We start from the raw sequence: 19,219 nt of genomic DNA on the forward strand, positions 1-19,219 counted from the left end.
TAGTGAATTTAAACTCAAACCCAAGCAAGTAGATCCATGACAGTTGCTTCTACCAGGATACATGCTTTCAGTTCACTTTTTATCTTAATTGCGGGTACAGTGGATGACATGGTTACTCATATTATTTTTAGGCTTTCATTTGTACGCCCCAAAACTACCAGTATTCCTTTTAACTAGAAGAATTAGTTAGGATCAGTACATACAACGTGCAGTAATGGCTTTTGTAGATGCAGCTGAATTTCTTCCGCACATACAATGTGCCGTTGTACTACATGACATGAAATTATGTGCATTTTTATTTTTGGCCATAACCAAGTACACTGTTTATTTAATGTATATCTAACTTATTTGGAGTTTGCTGACTACTTGCTTGAGGTAATGAAATTTCATTGAATAAAACTATATTCATCGTAGCTGTAGCTATTTTAAATCTGATTAATTGATATGTAGATTGGAACGAACCCTGAAGAGGTTGTTAATCTTCCATCGACAATGGGTAGATGTCAAAACATGCATGAGCTAATATCTTCGGTGTATCCGCTGTTGGGAATGGATGAACCAATGTCACCCGAATACTTAACCGAGAGGATCATTTTATCTTCACGTAATGAAGACGTCCATAAGATTAATATGGATGCATTAGAAAGATTACATGGGGAGACTTACACGTATTTTACATGGGGAGACGTACATGATGATTCGGGATGATCATGGAAGGGATTCAGATTTTATAACTGAATTTCTCAACAATTTGAGTCCACCAGGATCACCTCCATTTAAGCTAGACCTTAAAGTTGGATGTCCCATTATGTTGTTGAGAAATCTGGCACCGAAAGAAGGCCTTTGTAATGGTACAATACTGGTGGTGACGAGGTGCGGACGACACGTGATTAAAGCTAAAATCATAACTGGAGAAAAAGCTGGTGAAGTAGTATTCATCCCAAGAATAACTTTTCAACCTTTAGCTTCAGAGCTAAACACACAAATGGAAAGACGTCAATTTCCCATACGCGTTGCATATGCGATGACTATTAACAAATCACAGGGACAATCGGTGAAGAATGTGGGAATTTATTTACGTACTCAAGTATTTAGCCATGGTCAGCTATATGTCGCATTGTCCAGGTGTACTGCTGCAAGGAGAATCACTTTATTGTTTCCAAATGAATCAAATGTGTCAAAAGATCCGTTAACAAAAAATGTAGTGTATCCTGAAGTATTATTGTAGAATTTGATGCTTCTTTTAATTTTTTAGATTGCATGGTACATGTAATTTTTAAAAGTTTCTTTAGATTGGATGATTTTATTAGTTTGTTACTTTAGTATTTCGTGAAAAAACAAACTCCCAACATAAGAATATCCCCAAGGATTGCACCAATCCGGAATCGGTGAAAACACAACTAAAATTAAAACACCAACACGCCGAAGGCCTGGTTGATACCCTAGTACAAATTTATAGTCGGGAATACCTTCACGAACGCAAGAATACATCAAAAAGATAAAAGAAAAACTTTATGAAGTATTCGAAGAACCTTTTATCCGAATAATTTTAATCATGGCTAAGTTATACTTAATTAATTAGTATTGATCAGATTAATTATAAGTTAGATTAACTGGAAAATAAGTTAAGATTCAACTTACAATGTTGAGCAATTTTGATTTTTTTGTTTTTGGCTATCAGGTACAAAATAATAAAATAGACCGAAGAAGGATAAAAAGGATTTCGAAAGATTTATGAGAAATGATAGATTTCGGTGACGGTCAAGTGAAGTGCCACATAAGTACTCAGTATCAGGTTAAACGTCACTTCTTTTAGTTTGATTCACAAGAAAAAAGAAGAGACAGTCAAAAACATTAGGTATTCCCCAATTTATCAGGAGACAGTCAGTATGGTCGAAATGATGAAGACAATGCCGACTGTTGGTTGCGCAGTCGGTATGGAGTAAATATTCACCAGCTATGCCGATTGTATCCTGATATTAGGCAGAAACTTTGGGTGTGTGTCAGTATGGAGGCGTAAATAAGTTCAATGCCAACCGTGGACAGTTTCCATTGACCATGTTTTTAAAACATGCCGACTGTAAACAATGGATATCATATTTTCACTCATGAGAATTATACCACTGTCGGCATTGCATTCATAATGCATGCCAATTGTCACTGTCGCCATTGCATCATGATTCACACAATGTCGATTGTCACTGTCGGCATTGAATTCATCATGCACGCACAATGCCGATTGTTATCTTTGATTAGACTTAGCTTGTTTTTTATATATTGGTTTACTTTGTGGGGGAAGAATAAGATCTGGATCCACTTAACCACGAGTATCCTCTTTATTTTTACTTTAGATTCGTAGAATCTTTAGATTTTATTTTATCTATTTAAGATAAAGGGTAATTTTGTATTTTCATCACTAAAACCTTCCCTTATGAAAAAAATCCAGCTCCACTTAACTGTGAGTATCTCCCAAATATGAGTTCTAAAATAAATTCTACAACACCACAATCATACAAAGCTCTTGGTTGGTAACCTAGCAACAAGCTAGGCTCCAACTCCTTTTTGAATAGAAATGCCTAATCTATGAAAAATAAAACTACCCAAGCCACTACTAGTGTCGTTGTTAACCAAACAATTCTTTAGACGCTTGAAAAAACACAAAGTGTCTTCACCGAGTTCTCCTAAAGTAGAGAAAGCTAGGACACCCAGCCTATAACCGTGTGAAACACACTTGTCCAAGTATTTAGTACGTTTTCGTGAAACAACACTACAAATAGCTTTTTCTGGTACGAAAGAGCGGACATCTTCACCAGTGAAGGGGGAGACACCTGTAACATTCATACAAACATCTTGACCATTCTCCCAGTTGAGAACAAGGATATCAGCAAGCCTCAAATCTCTGTCATCATCTGTCAGAAAACCAAGAGAAACTTCCTTACGCGCAGGCACACCATCTTTGTAATAAATGTTAGCAACAACATCACGAACAAGATCATGTCGAAACTTAATTCCAACATATTTAGCACAGTGAAGCGCGTGATACCCAAAGATGTCCATATCCTTTTATCTCACTTATTTCCTCCACTTATTCATGTGATATGTAGTTGTACTATCTTTTATTTTATATTCTCTCTCTTTTATTTGTCTCTACTAGTTTTTCTCAATTCTTAGGGAAATTCCAATAACAATTGCCAAATATTTTTTTTTGTTGAGCCAGGTGGATGGGCAAACAGGTTTTTCCACTAAGGTAAATGCACTTGACAGATTATGTAAAACCGCTGGCGGGCAAACACAATCCGCTGACAGGTTTTCTTAGACCGCGAACGATAAATTTTTAACGGTCACCGGAACGGCTAGTATTTTTACCCCAATAAATACTACTCGAGCTTGATTTCCCAAATTCACAACAATGTTTCATCCAATCAATCTTTTCGCAATTTCAGTCGCTTTCAATTTTCAACCATGAATCCAGATTTTGGTTCTTCTGAGGATGATATGGAGATGGATGAAACCTTGTGTGAAGAAGAGGAAGAAATGCATATAGAGATTTTTCAAATGGATGAAGAGGCAATTCAAAATAAAAGGAGGCGAAATTTTATGTTCCAATTACAATCAAGGATAATACTAAAACCTTTAGAGCTACACGAAGTTATAACCAGAAGGTGGGCGTAGCGAGATCGATATTTTTACCTCGACAAGATGATGCATGATTATTTTAATCATGGATGTGTCTATTCCGATGAGGATTTTCATCATCGATTCCGCATGAGCCGCAACTTGACACATAGGATTATTGTCGAGATTTGTCAGGTAAAACCTTTATTTAATTATCAGTTTGATGCACAACATGTACAAGATTTAGTCCCGAATAAAAGTCAATGCCACCCTCCGTATACTATGTTATGGGTTACCAGTGGATTCCACAGATGAGTACATCCGTATGGGAAAAATAATCGCATTTAGGTATCTCAAATTGTTTAGCGAAATAATAGTCGATCATTTTGGTCCAACTTTTTTAAGAAAGCCTACTCGGGAAGATGTTGAAAGAATCACTATCGAAAACACCAAGAGGGGTTTTCCAAGAATGTTAGGTAGTATTGACTGCATGCACCAGGTGTGGCATGCATGTCCGGTTGAATGGGTAGGTCAATATAAGGGTCATTATCCAAAACCAACTGTAATTTTGGAAGCGTCAGTTACTAATGATTGTTGGTTTTGACATGCTTTTTTCTAGATTCCCGGGTTCAAACAACGATGTCAACATTTTGCACAAGTCACCATTGTTTGAATATCTTAAGCATGGGATCGCTCCGTACTGTAATTTCACCATCAAGGATCATGACTACACTTAGGATATTATCTTGTGGACGAGGTCTATCCATAATGGTCAACTTTGGTTCAAGCTTATAGTTGGACAGACTTTGGACCAACAACTGCGAAGGTTATGAAGTATTTTAATACCCAACAAATAGCTTTGAGAAAGGATGTTGAACGCGCTTTTGGCATACTGAAAAGGAAGTTCACCATCATAGCTGGGCCTGCACGTTTTTTTGATCTTCAAGAAATGAACAAAATCTTGCTAACTTGCATTATTCTCCATAACACGGTCATTGAGGAAACCAGACGTGACCCAACCTGGACTAGTTTTCCATACAAAGATTTGAGGCTTAGGCTTGTGGTGTAGCATGGTCGTCCGGCAAGAGAACATAGATTTGCCACTGACGGAATCCAAAATCGGGCCCTCTATGGACAGCTAAGGGAAAATCTAACTAAGAACCTTTGGGCTATAAAAGGAGCAAGAGACGATGCATGGGGACGTCAAAACCAGTGTGGCCGAGGAAGATAGGTGTTTTTTTTAATTTCATGTCGTTTATTTTTAATTAGATATAATGCAGTGAGACTAACTAAATTAATTGATAAGTTAAGGCAATAACAGTAAAAGTAATTTTAACTAAATTAAATTTGAATCAAACTTAACTACTAAATAAAAATAAAAATTATCTATTTCTAATCAAGGTGGTATTCATTTTCGTCTTTTTCCGAGGCATTATCGGCGTCGATATTGTCTTCATCATTCTCATACTGGCCAGGTTGTTCAGGGACTTGTTGTTCCGCCTTATCCATTTCCCTAGGGCCTACTCGATGTAGTAAGTTGTCGTGCATTCATTGTTAAAGTTTTCAAGGAGAGTAGCTTGTTCGTATTAAAATCCCTAGTATTGTTCTCGCGAAAAAATCGAAGTTACCTTGTCACAATGCCACGGTCCCTTCTTCTATCTTGTCCCACCTTTAGCTCGAATTCCTTGTACTCAGAATAGTTAATCTCGTTTGAACCTCCTTCTACTGCTCTTTGGGATGCATCTCTGGCTTCTTTTCAAGATTTCTAATCTTATTATCTTCTTCTCTTGACGTTGGTGTTAATGTACATATTGGTGTTGTGGTGATCCTGACTACTTGGAGACCCAATATATGGAGATCCATTTCCTTTCGGTGAGGAATCATGCCCACCATTTTGAAAATCCTGCGAGATTGGACCATTTGGTGATCTTGAAGGCACTTGATTACCTTCCAACAAGTATGGATTAAAATTTTTAAGCACCTCCAGATTGTTGTAACAAGATTCGTGTTGGAAACCAGTTTTGTGGGATCTTTTCCACTCTTCCCGAGATCTTTGTTCCACATTTGGTTCAGTTACACCACTTCTTTTGGAGCGTCACATTTGCATGATCAAAGCTACGTATTCACTATCGTCTTTGCAAATTGCATGAAAACGATGAGACAACCCGTCGAAATCACGATGATTGATGTTACCGGTTTCTTCACAAAATATCTTAAAAAAATTTCTATAAAAAGTATTTTTTTTCTTGTGAGCAACCATTGATTTGATCTACTATAAATAATACACTATTCCTACAAATTGATTCTTCTCCATCCAGCGTATACTTGATACCAATAAATTCTAGTAGCTCTTGCTTGAGATTGTTGTTGTGATTGTTGCACTTGTTGTTTGGATGATTACGAGGTGGATGCCATATTTGTTAAAAAAAAAGGATTATTGGAATTTTTTCTGATAGATTGGGATGGTAGGAGCAGTTGTATGTGAATAACAAGGAAAAAGTAGTATTGAGATGTACGAAAATGAGAAATTTAGAGGTAGAGGTATAAAAGGTGTGAATTTAAGTTTGAAATGAACTAAATTTATAGTGAAAAGAGTAAGAGATGTTAGATGATTGGTTTGAGATATAGCCGTTGGCGTTTGATGCTTACCCGCTGGCGGCTGGCTGAAATCCGTGCAGATTTACTTCACCCGCCAGCGGTTTTAATTTGACCACGAGGTTGTAAATAAGACGCGCATCTAATATTGGTCTTCAGTGAACAACCCGTCAAATTTATTGGTTTGGCCACCCGTTTTTCATGTTGGTTGAGTCAATAGTGGGAGCAAAATGAACAAATTTCAAGTTTGTTCATTCCATAGGAATCGCTCTTAACATAAACAAAAAAATCTTAAAAATTGAATATCTCTCAAAATATAAGTCAAAAATTAATAAATTTTATATCTTTGGAAATATTTAGACGAGATATACACAACGAGTATCCATTAAACTATGTTTCAAACTATTTTTTTCAAGATAATCGCAGTTCATATTCAAGAATGATCACTATTTTAGAGCATGGAGATATCTCAGAATAAAAATATCTAGGATTGCCTTTTTTTGTGGGAAGGAATAAGAAAATTCCTTTTTCCACTCTCATTCAGAAGATGAAAGCTAGACTCTCAAGGCAAAATACTTTACAGATGGTTAAGTTTTTAATATACAAGAAAATGCTAACTCCACTTGGTCTTGGAGAAGCATAAGCTCAGAGTTACAATTCATTAAAAGGTTTAGTTGTTGATCAGTTGGAGATGGAAAAAAAATCATGACTTGTAATTACAGATGGATTGAAGAACTTGATGATCCTACAACCCCAAATGTAACACCCCGTGTATTTAGCATGGCGCATGCAAAAGATGCGCCATGGACCGAGATTGAGGCTTCATTAAAGCTTTAGTAAGATGCGTTTGTCCCGGATCCAATGTTGCATCATTTATGATGCATTAGGCCAGTTGGGTCGGTGGCTTTCAGCGTTGCAGCGCAATCATTGCGCACAATCATTATGCATCAAGACATAGAGGGATAGCAGAACGAGAAATGCACAATCATTGTGTATCAAGACAGAGAGGGCTGGCCAAAGGAGTGTTGCGCAATCATTGCGCACAATCATTGTGCATCAGGACATAGAGGGCTGGCAGAACGAGTAATGCACAATCATTCTGCATCAGGCCAGAGAGGGATTCCCAAAGGAGTATTGCGCAATCATTACACGCAATCATTGCGATGAATAGTGAAGCATGCATGTCAATATGGTCCCCTTTCCATACTTGTAGAAATGTCAATAAGACATATATAGGGAGGGGTGGTGAGTTGCGAATGAACACAATCATTGCGAAGTAAAGCAATCATTGCGATGAATAGTGAAGTAAGCATGTCAATCTCCTCCCATTTTATAAGTTGTATAAATATCAATAAGACATATATAGGGAGGGGTGGTGAGTTGAAAGTGCATATGCGGACTATGTACCAAGTAAGCTTCATAGCTTAGCCGGAAATGTATAAATGATGCCTAAGGCTCATTTATAGTTGCCTAGCCTTGCGAAGAGGGCATTTGATTCTTATATCATCTAAGCTCGGTAGCTCGATGCAAGAGATAATTGTGGTCAAGCTTGATGAGGCGTAGTTGCATGCCAGCAAGTGGATGCTCATACTTCCTATCAAGCTATAAAGAGCAAGCTATAGCCTATCTGGAGGCTAAAAACCCGAGTGTCGTAATTTAGCTCAAGAGGAGTCCATTTTGATGGGAAACGACCCAAAGATCAAGACATGTTGATCTATAGATCCATATGGTCACCAGAATTTAGCTAAATTCCATCGTTTATGGCCGCAAAAGGCCGTTTTTCATGTTTTAAGAAAGCTTCCGGTTTACTTAATAAACCCTTCGCAAATCAAGGGTGAGTGGGAATGGTGTGGAAGCTAAGTTAGCTGCATCATGATCCACGAACATGCTTGAAAAGGCGAATGAACGTGCATTTGCCTAGCTTTGAAGCCCTGGCCGTAGCTTCATCACGACGCACCAGGGGAGATTACATCCTGCAGGGCGACGCGCCAAAGGCGTAATTTTCCGGTCCGTCACAGTTGGTATCGGAGCAAGTTCCGAGATAACTCTAGGGACTGTGCAGAATGGACTTGTCAGTGATCATTTTCCTACAAAGGAAAATATAAAGTTGGAGAGTAGGCCAACTTTTGTGCGTAAAGAATTTGTGACTAGAACTGCCAGTTACTTTGCAATTCGAGTTTAGATTGGATGAGTACTGTGAGTTTTACTGGACTAAGTGGCACCTCACTTAAGAGTGGATATCCGAAAGACCGTCTGGGACGGTGGGTAAACAATGGGACTGATCATCCCCACACGTTGGCAACTGGCCAAGGGTGTGCGTTGTCAGGCCCGGATAGCATCCCACTTACGAGTGGCAACCTGGATGACCGTCAGGGACGGTGGGAAACTGGATACTTTTCCACACAGTACTATGCTAAGATCTTGTCAATTCGATGAAACCTTTCAACTTGTGAACCTTAGGGATTCCTGGGTGGATGCCATCTAGGATACCTGGTCGAGATATCCTCTTGGCACTGGTCAATTGCAATTCTTGGTATTGTTGTGGGCACTTTTAAATTCATGGACATGCGGTATGGGACAGTTGCTCAGAAGGTCTAAATTTTTGTTCACGATAACTTGAAGAAACCCGTGATTTCTGAGCATCTGGTATGGGACATTTTCTTAGGAAATCCAGACCAAAGAGATTGTCCACAATAGTTTTGTTTTGAATTTCGGGGACGAAATTCTTTAAAGGGGTGAATAATGTAACACCCTGTGTATTTAACATGGCGCATGCAAAATATGTGCCATGGCCCGAGACTGAGGCTTCATTAAAGCTTCCTTTGCATAGTAAGATGCGTTTGTCCCGGAGCCAGTGTTGCATCATTAGTAATGCATTAGGCCAGTTGGGTCGGTGGGTTTGAGTGTTGCAGCGTAATCATTGCGCACAATCATTATGCATCAGGGCATAGAGGGCTGGCAGTACGAGAAATGCACAATCATTGTGTATCAGGCCAGAGAGGGCTGGCCAAAGGAGTGTTGCGTAATCATTACGCACAATCATTTTGCATCAGGACATAGAGGGCTGGCAGAACGAGTAATGCACAATCATTCTGCATCAGGCCAGAGAGGGCTGCCCAAAGGAGTGTTGCGCAATCATTACACACAATCATTGCGATGAATAATGAAGCATGCATGTCAATATGGTCCCCTTTCCATACTTGTAGAAATGTCAATAAGACATATATAGGGAGGGGTGGTGAGTTGCGAATGAACACAATCATTGCGAAGTAAAGCAATCATTGCGATGAATAGTGAAGTAAGCATGTCAATCTCCTCCCATTTTATAAGTTGTAGAAATATCAATAACACATATATAGGGAGGGGTGGTGAGTTGAAAGTGCATATGCGGACTATGTACCAAGTAAGCTTCATAGCTTAGCCGGAAATGTATAAATGATGCCTAAGGCTCATTTATAGTTGCCTAGCCTTGCGAAGAGGGCATTTGATGCTTATATCATCTAAGCTCGGTAGCTCGATGCAAGAGATAATTGTGGTCAAGCTTGATGAGGCGTAGTTGCATGCCAGCAAGTGGATGCTCATACTTCCTATCAAGCTATAAAGAGCAAGCTATAGCCTATCTGGAGGCTAAAAACCCGAGTGTCGTAATTTAGCTCAAGAGGAGTCCATTTTGATGGGAAACGACCCAAAGATCAAGACATGTTGATCTATAGATCCATATGGTCACCAGAATTTAGCTAAATTCCATCGTTTAGGGCCGCAAAAGGCCGTTTTTCATGTTTTAAGAAAGCTTCCGGTTTACTTAATAAACCCTTCGCAAATCAAGGGTGAGTGGGAATGGTGTGGAAGCTAAGTTAGCTGCATCATGATCCACGAACATGCTTGAAAAGGCGAATGAACGTGCATTTTCCTAGCTTTGAAGCCCTGGCCGTAGCTTCATCACGACGCACCAGGGGAGATTACATCCTGCAGGGCGACGCGCCAAAGGCGTAATTTTCCGGTCCGTCATAGTTGGTATCGGAGCAAGTTCCGAGATAACTCTAGGGACTGTGCAGAATGGACTTGTCAGTGATCATTTTCCTACAAAGGAAAATATAAAGTTGGAGAGTAGGCCAACTTTTGTGCGTAAAGAATTTGTGACTAGAACTGCCAGTTACTTTGCAATTCGAGTTTAGATTGGATGAGTACTGTGAGTTTTACTGGACTAAGTGGCACCTCACTTAAGAGTGGATATCTGAAAGACCGTCTGGGACGGTGGGTAAACAATGGGACTGATCATCCCCACACGTTGGCAACTGGCCAAGGGTGTGCGTTGTCAGGCCCGGATAGCATCCCACTTACGAGTGGCAACCTGGATGACCGTCAGGGACGGTGGGAAACTGGATACTTTTCCACACAGTACTATGCTAAGATCTTGTCAATTCGATGAAACCTTTCAACTTGTGAACCTTAGGGATTCCTGGGTGGATGCCATCTAGGATACCTGGTCGAGATATCCTCTTGGCACTGGTCAATTGCAATTCTTGGTATTGTTGTGGGCACTTTTAAATTCATGGACATGCGGTATGGGACAGTTGCTCAGAAGGTCTAAATTTTTGTTCACGATAACTTGAAGAAACCCGTGATTTCTGAGCATCTGGTATGGGACATTTTCTTAGGAAATCCAGACCAAAGAGATTGTCCACAATAGTTTTGTTTTGAATTTCGGGGACGAAATTCTTTAAAGGGGTGAATAATGTAACACCCTGTGTATTTAACATGGCGCATGCAAAATATGTGCCATGGCCCGAGACTGAGGCTTCATTAAAGCTTCCTTTGCATAGTAAGATGCGTTTGTCCCGGAGCCAGTGTTGCATCATTAGTAATGCATTAGGCCAGTTGGGTCGGTGGGTTTGAGTGTTGCAGCGTAATCATTGCGCACAATCATTATGCATCAGGGCATAGAGGGCTGGCAGTACGAGAAATGCACAATCATTGTGTATCAGGCCAGAGAGGGCTGGCCAAAGGAGTGTTGCGTAATCATTACGCACAATCATTTTGCATCAGGACATAGAGGGCTGGCAGAACGAGTAATGCACAATCATTCTGCATCAGGCCAGAGAGGGCTGCCCAAAGGAGTGTTGCGCAATCATTACACACAATCATTGCGATGAATAATGAAGCATGCATGTCAATATGGTCCCCTTTCCATACTTGTAGAAATGTCAATAAGACATATATAGGGAGGGGTGGTGAGTTGCGAATGAACACAATCATTGCGAAGTAAAGCAATCATTGCGATGAATAGTGAAGTAAGCATGTCAATCTCCTCCCATTTTATAAGTTGTAGAAATATCAATAACACATATATAGGGAGGGGTGGTGAGTTGAAAGTGCATATGCGGACTATGTACCAAGTAAGCTTCATAGCTTAGCCGGAAATGTATAAATGATGCCTAAGGCTCATTTATAGTTGCCTAGCCTTGCGAAGAGGGCATTTGATGCTTATATCATCTAAGCTCGGTAGCTCGATGCAAGAGATAATTGTGGTCAAGCTTGATGAGGCGTAGTTGCATGCCAGCAAGTGGATGCTCATACTTCCTATCAAGCTATAAAGAGCAAGCTATAGCCTATCTGGAGGCTAAAAACCCGAGTGTCGTAATTTAGCTCAAGAGGAGTCCATTTTGATGGGAAACGACCCAAAGATCAAGACATGTTGATCTATAGATCCATATGGTCACCAGAATTTAGCTAAATTCCATCGTTTAGGGCCGCAAAAGGCCGTTTTTCATGTTTTAAGAAAGCTTCCGGTTTACTTAATAAACCCTTCGCAAATCAAGGGTGAGTGGGAATGGTGTGGAAGCTAAGTTAGCTGCATCATGATCCACGAACATGCTTGAAAAGGCGAATGAACGTGCATTTTCCTAGCTTTGAAGCCCTGGCCGTAGCTTCATCACGACGCACCAGGGGAGATTACATCCTGCAGGGCGACGCGCCAAAGGTGTAATTTTCCGGTCCGTCATAGTTGGTATCGGAGCAAGTTCCGAGATAACTCTAGGGACTGTGCAGAATGGACTTGTCAGTGATCATTTTCCTACAAAGGAAAATATAAAGTTGGAGAGTAGGCCAACTTTTGTGCGTAAAGAATTTGTGACTAGAACTGCCAGTTACTTTGCAATTCGAGTTTAGATTGGATGAGTACTGTGAGTTTTACTGGACTAAGTGGCACCTCACTTAAGAGTGGATATCCGAAAGACCGTCTGGGACGGTGGGTAAACAATGGGACTGATCATCCCCACACGTTGGCAACTGGCCAAGGGTGTGCGTTGTCAGGCCCGGATAGCATCCCACTTACGAGTGGCAACCTGGATGACCGTCAGGGACGGTGGGAAACTGGATACTTTTCCACACAGTACTATGCTAAGATCTTGTCAATTCGATGAAACCTTTCAACTTGTGAACCTTAGGGATTCCTGGGTGGATGCCATCTAGGATACCTGGTCGAGATATCCTCTTGGCACTGGTCAATTGCAATTCTTGGTATTGTTGTGGGCACTTTTAAATTCATGGACATGCGGTATGGGACAGTTGCTCAGAAGGTCTAAATTTTTGTTCACGATAACTTGAAGAAACCCGTGATTTCTGAGCATCTGGTATGGGACATTTTCTTAGGAAATCCAGACCAAAGAGATTGTCCACAATAGTTTTGTTTTGAATTTCGGGGACGAAATTCTTTAAAGGGGTGAATAATGTAACACCCTGTGTATTTAACATGGCGCATGCAAAATATGTGCCATGGCCCGAGACTGAGGCTTCATTAAAGCTTCCTTTGCATAGTAAGATGCGTTTGTCCCGGAGCCAGTGTTGCATCATTAGTAATGCATTAGGCCAGTTGGGTCGGTGGGTTTGAGTGTTGCAGCGTAATCATTGCGCACAATCATTATGCATCAGGGCATAGAGGGCTGGCAGTACGAGAAATGCACAATCATTGTGTATCAGGCCAGAGAGGGCTGGCCAAAGGAGTGTTGCGTAATCATTACGCACAATCATTTTGCATCAGGACATAGAGGGCTGGCAGAACGAGTAATGCACAATCATTCTGCATCAGGCCAGAGAGGGCTGCCCAAAGGAGTGTTGCGCAATCATTACACACAATCATTGCGATGAATAATGAAGCATGCATGTCAATATGGTCCCCTTTCCATACTTGTAGAAATGTCAATAAGACATATATAGGGAGGGGTGGTGAGTTGCGAATGAACACAATCATTGCGAAGTAAAGCAATCATTGCGATGAATAGTGAAGTAAGCATGTCAATCTCCTCCCATTTTATAAGTTGTAGAAATATCAATAACACATATATAGGGAGGGGTGGTGAGTTGAAAGTGCATATGCGGACTATGTACCAAGTAAGCTTCATAGCTTAGCCGGAAATGTATAAATGATGCCTAAGGCTCATTTATAGTTGCCTAGCCTTGCGAAGAGGGCATTTGATGCTTATATCATCTAAGCTCGGTAGCTCGATGCAAGAGATAATTGTGGTCAAGCTTGATGAGGCGTAGTTGCATGCCAGCAAGTGGATGCTCATACTTCCTATCAAGCTATAAAGAGCAAGCTATAGCCTATCTGGAGGCTAAAAACCCGAGTGTCGTAATTTAGCTCAAGAGGAGTCCATTTTGATGGGAAACGGCCCAAAGATCAAGACATGTTGATCTATAGATCCATATGGTCACCAGAATTTAGCTAAATTCCATCGTTTAGGGCCGCAAAAGGCCGTTTTTCATGTTTTAAGAAAGCTTCCGGTTTACTTAATAAACCCTTCGCAAATCAAGGGTGAGTGGGAATGGTGTGGAAGCTAAGTTAGCTGCATCATGATCCACGAACATGCTTGAAAAGGCGAATGAACGTGCATTTTCCTAGCTTTGAAGCCCTGGCCGTAGCTTCATCACGACGCACCAGGGGAGATTACATCCTGCAGGGCGACGCGCCAAAGGTGTAATTTTCCGGTCCGTCATAGTTGGTATCGGAGCAAGTTCCGAGATAACTCTAGGGACTGTGCAGAATGGACTTGTCAGTGATCATTTTCCTACAAAGGAAAATATAAAGTTGGAGAGTAGGCCAACTTTTGTGCGTAAAGAATTTGTGACTAGAACTGCCAGTTACTTTGCAATTCGAGTTTAGATTGGATGAGTACTGTGAGTTTTACTGGACTAAGTGGCACCTCACTTAAGAGTGGATATCCGAAAGACCGTCTGGGACGGTGGGTAAACAATGGGACTGATCATCCCCACACGTTGGCAACTGGCCAAGGGTGTGCGTTGTCAGGCCCGGATAGCATCCCACTTACGAGTGGCAACCTGGATGACCGTCAGGGACGGTGGGCAACTGGATACTTTTCCACACAGTACTATGCTAATATCTTGTCAATTCGATGAAACCTTTCAACTTGTGAACCTAAGGGATTCCTGGGTGGATGCCATCTAGGATACCTGGTCGAGATATCCTCTTGGCACTGGTCAATTGCAATTCTTGGTATTGTTGTGGGCACTTTTAAATTCATGGACATGCGGTATGGGACAGTTGCTCAAAAGGTCTAAATTTTTGTTCACGATAACTTGAAGAAACCCGTGATTTCTGAGCATCTGGTATGGGACATTTTCTCAGGAAATCCAGACCGAAGAGATTGTCCACAATAGTTTTCTTTAAAGGGGTGAATAATGTAACGCCCTGTGTATTTAGCATGGCGCATGCAAAATATGTGCCATGGCCCGAGATTGAGGCTTCATTAAAGCTTCCTTTGCATAGTAAGATGCGTTTGTCCCGGAGCCAGTGTTGCATCATTAGTAATGCATTAGGCCAGTTGGGTCGGTGGGTTTGAGTGTTGCAGCGTAATCATTGCGCACAATCATTATGCATCAGGGCATAGAGGGCTGACAGTACGAGAAATGCACAATCATTGTGTATCAGGCCAGAGAGGGCTGGCCAAAGGAGTGTTGCGTAATCATTGCGCACAATCATTTTGCATCAGGACATAGAGGGCTGGCAGAACGAGTAGTGCACAATCATTCTACATCAGGCCAGAGAGGGCTGCCCAAAGGAGTGTTGCGCAATCATTACACACAATCATTGCGATGAATAATGAAGCATGCATGTCAATATGGTCCCCTTTCCATACTTGTAGAAATGTCAATAAGACATATATAGGGAGGGGTGGTGAGTTGCGAATGAAAACAATCATTGCGAATGATCGCAATCATTGCGAATGAACACAATCATTGCGAAGTAAAGCAATCATTTCGATGAATAGTGAATCAAGCATGTCAATCTCCTCCTCTTTTATAAGTTGTAGAAATGTCATTATTTTTTTCTCGGTCAAATAAAATTTAAAAAGAAAAAAATCTGTACAGGGACTAGGACTTCCTAATGACTAGCCGCTAGGCCACACACCGGAAAACCTATTTGAAACGATAATAAACCCTTCCAGGCCATTCCACAGATGGAATAAAATCTGGCCTACTCTCAAAAAACTCAAAAATACCCTCAGCCAACAAACAGGCTTGCTTGGCCGAGGCATCAGCTGAAAAATTAACCTCCCTATACCTATGAATATAACGAAAATTGGTGTAGAAAGACTTCGCAATTCTCCACTTCTGCACCAGCTGCCAAGACATCTCATCCTTTTGAAAAGCTTGAATGCAACTCTTCGAATCAGAATTACTCTGCAGATTCCATCTCTTAGCCATAATCGCACCATAAATAATCGCACATACTTCCGAGTAGAAATTTGTTTGCCAGCCAAGGCCAACACAGAGAACACCAAGCACCTCCGAACTTGCATTACGGAAAACAACACCTGAACCAGCTTGGCCTGGGTTTCCGAAAGAAGCACCATCACAATTGATCATGATTTCATCTTGATTAGGAGGAGTCCAACTAATCTCAATTGGAGTAGACGTTTTGCATGATCTATGTCACACTTTGAAATAATTCAGAATGCGTAACTCCTCTAAAGTAGTATGCATGTGGCCTTTCATTCTAATTGAATTATCACGAATAAGCTGATAAACTCTCCCTTTAAAGCCCAGCCATTGAACAACCATATTTTCAAAATAAGACTTGTTACGTAACTTCCATAATTCCGTGACAATTGCAATATTTGCAACCAACCACAGGTCCTTTATCATTCTACTTCGACCCTTAGCAGCCTTATACGAGGCCACCAGGTCTTCATTTGGTTCCATCTTGAAAGTTCCAGCCACCCAATCCCAAATCCTCCTAGCCACTCTGCACTGCCAAGTGATGTGGCTAAGAGTTTCGCCACTTTTCCTGCATAAACGGCACATAGTAGGCATGCTCCTACCAGTCTTCTTAATAATATTGTCTTCACTAGCACAACATTTCTTGGCCGAAATCTTCCAGTATTGCACACTCAAGGTAGGGTGCACAACCTATCTAGTAAACAGGTTTGCACAAGGCACAACTTTTGCCGGCATCTTAAGAGCGGCCTTAGCCGACTTAACTGTAAAAACGCCTTTGCTATCTAAATCCCAAATTTTATAATCCTCACCACCAGCAATAACCGGCAAGTTTTCCATATCAATATTACAACAAATCATCAAATCTCTTGTTTTATCAGGAATAACCCAAGCACCATCAAAAATGATATCACTTACTTTAGCCTTAAAATCATTAGGGCTTTTGGAAGTGATGCCAAGTCTTTGCGCAATAGAAAAATCACCACACCAATTATCAAAAAATAGGGAAGTATTAGCACCATTACCTATAATTGAGCGTGTATGCTTCTGCAGAAAATTGTAAACCAAGCGAATCCCAGGAAAAACCAAAGAACCCAACTTATAATTTATCAGATTGCCATTGATCTTAAAGTATTTGGCCTTCAAAAATCTGGCCCAAATCTTGTTTGAATCCCGAATAGAAATCCAAAGCTTCATTAGCATAGCCCTATTAACATCATTTAACTTCTTAATGCCAAGACCACCTTCACGCTTTGAGAGACATAGATCATCATATAGAACCGTAAAATATTTATGTTTCTCAGCATCCTCGGACCAAAGAAAATTTCTAATGGCCCTCTCAACTTGCTTAATAACCGTGCATGGCCACTTATAAACAACCATGGAATGAATAACATAACTAGAAATCACCGACTTAATTAGCACAAGCCTCGCTTCAAATGATAAAATTTTACCATTCCATCCCGCCAACTTGTCTATAATCTTCTCGACCACTTGGAGAACGTGAATATGCCGGACAATTCCAGGTTTCAATTGAATACCTAAGTATTTATCTGGAAACATAGCTCTCTCCATACCCAAATAGTTAGAAATAGCAATAGCACGAGAAATTCTATCACCTCCAAAATAAAACTTGCTCTTTGCATAATTTATGCACTGACCAGATGCACGTTCATACAAAACAAGCATATTCTTCAAATTTTGCAAACTATGAAGATTACCTTTGCATAAAATAAGGATATCATCCGCGAAAAGTAAGTGAGTAGGCGCCACTCCTTTTTTACTAACCATAACAGTCATACTATCATTTGCAAACAACTTGGAAAGATTGCAACTTAAAACATCTTCAATAAGAACAAAGATCAAAGGTGAGAGAGGATCACCTTGACGCAATACTCTAGTAATATTGAAATAACCTTCAGGGCAGCCATTAATCATGACAGAAATCCGAGCTGAGCTAAGGATATTAATAACCCACATGCACCAAGAATCAGAAAAGCAATATTGACGAAAAACTTCAGCTATGAAATCCCAACTTACCGTATCAAAAGCTTGGGCAATATCCAGTTTGAGGCCAACATTTCCATGTTTCCTTTACGTATTGATCTCATTGATCAATGCAGACGCCAAAGCTATATTCTCATGAATGTTTCTACCCTTCATAAACGCCACTTGTTCTTCAGAGATCAGCTTATTTAACACAGTACCAAGTCTGGTAGCCATAATCTTAGTAATGATCTTGAAGAAAAAATTACTTAACCAATTGGCCTATAATCTTTAATAGCATCATCCTTGTTATTTTTTGGAATAAGAACCATAAAACTAGAGTTAATATCATTGGGAATTTTACGCATAGACCAACAGTTATCAATTGCATTAAAAAGATCTCTAGAAATAATGTCCCAGAACTATCTATAGAAAGAACTTGTGAAGCCATCTGGGCCAGGCGCAGAATCAGCTCCCAAGTCAAAAACCGCCACTCTAACTTCCTCCAAAGATGGAATAGCATCCATATAAGCACTTTCAGTAACTGAAATGCTCTCATGATCAATATCAAATAAAGCTGGATCAATATGAACGTCACCACCATTGAACTTGGCCTGATAATGGATAACAATGTAATCCTTTATCTCATCCTGCAAAAACAAAGTAGTATCGTTAGAAATCTTAAGCTATGAGATGGTATTTTGACTTCTCCTCATGCGGATGCTGTTATAAAAGAAACGAGTATTTGGTCACCATCCTCCAACCAAGTTATTCTCGACTTCATCTTAAGCATAATAGCCAACTCCGTTCTCACATCATTAACATCCTTTTTGGCATCCACAACCCTTAGGAATTGAGATTCATCGGCCGGATCATAATCAAGAAGATCATTCTCAGTTTCAAGCTTCAATTCAGCCTGCTTCAAGTGAAATTTCACATCTCCAAAAATAGTTCTGTTCCAAATCTTCAATACCTCCTTTAGTCTCTTCAACTTAGAAGTAAAAACAAAAGGGGGAGCACCATTAAGATCCAAACTCCAGTTCTCTTCAACCAATTGCATAAAACCTAGATGGGAAAGCCACATCTTCTGAATTCGAAAAGGAAATATATCCGGCCTTGGATTTTCAAAAGCAAACCCAAAAAGGGGGGAATGATCTGAACAAACTCTAGGCAGAGCCTTGCATTTCCAGTTCGCACACTTATAACACCAAGCATCATTAAAAACCGCTCTATCATGTTTAGAGATAATTCTTTGAGCTCTACTTCTACAATTAGACCAAGTATATTT

At 40.4% G+C, this 19,219-nt stretch overlaps 2 protein-coding genes across 2 annotated transcripts; one reads left to right on the forward strand and one right to left on the reverse strand.

The window, feature by feature from the left end:
• The first annotated feature begins 652 nt into the window (after positions 1-652).
• Positions 653-1,228, forward strand: LOC113350820 (ATP-dependent DNA helicase PIF1-like). Its single transcript, XM_026594932.1, has one exon. It carries the CDS (start codon positions 653-655, stop codon positions 1,226-1,228), a length of 576 nt encoding a protein of 191 aa, XP_026450717.1.
• Positions 1,229-16,161: 14,933 nt separating this feature from the next.
• Positions 16,162-18,168, reverse strand: LOC113350821. The gene is made up of 4 exons (XM_026594933.1): positions 18,044-18,168; positions 17,011-17,902; positions 16,652-16,869; positions 16,162-16,516 (listed from the first exon to the last, which is right to left on the reverse strand). Exons 1-4 carry the CDS (start codon positions 18,166-18,168, stop codon positions 16,162-16,164), a joined length of 1,590 nt encoding a protein of 529 aa, XP_026450718.1.
• Positions 18,169-19,219: the final 1,051 nt, after the last annotated feature.

Source organism: Papaver somniferum, chromosome 2 (genome assembly GCF_003573695.1).
Source record: "Papaver somniferum cultivar HN1 chromosome 2, ASM357369v1, whole genome shotgun sequence".
Lineage (NCBI taxonomy): Eukaryota > Viridiplantae > Streptophyta > Magnoliopsida > Ranunculales > Papaveraceae > Papaver > Papaver somniferum.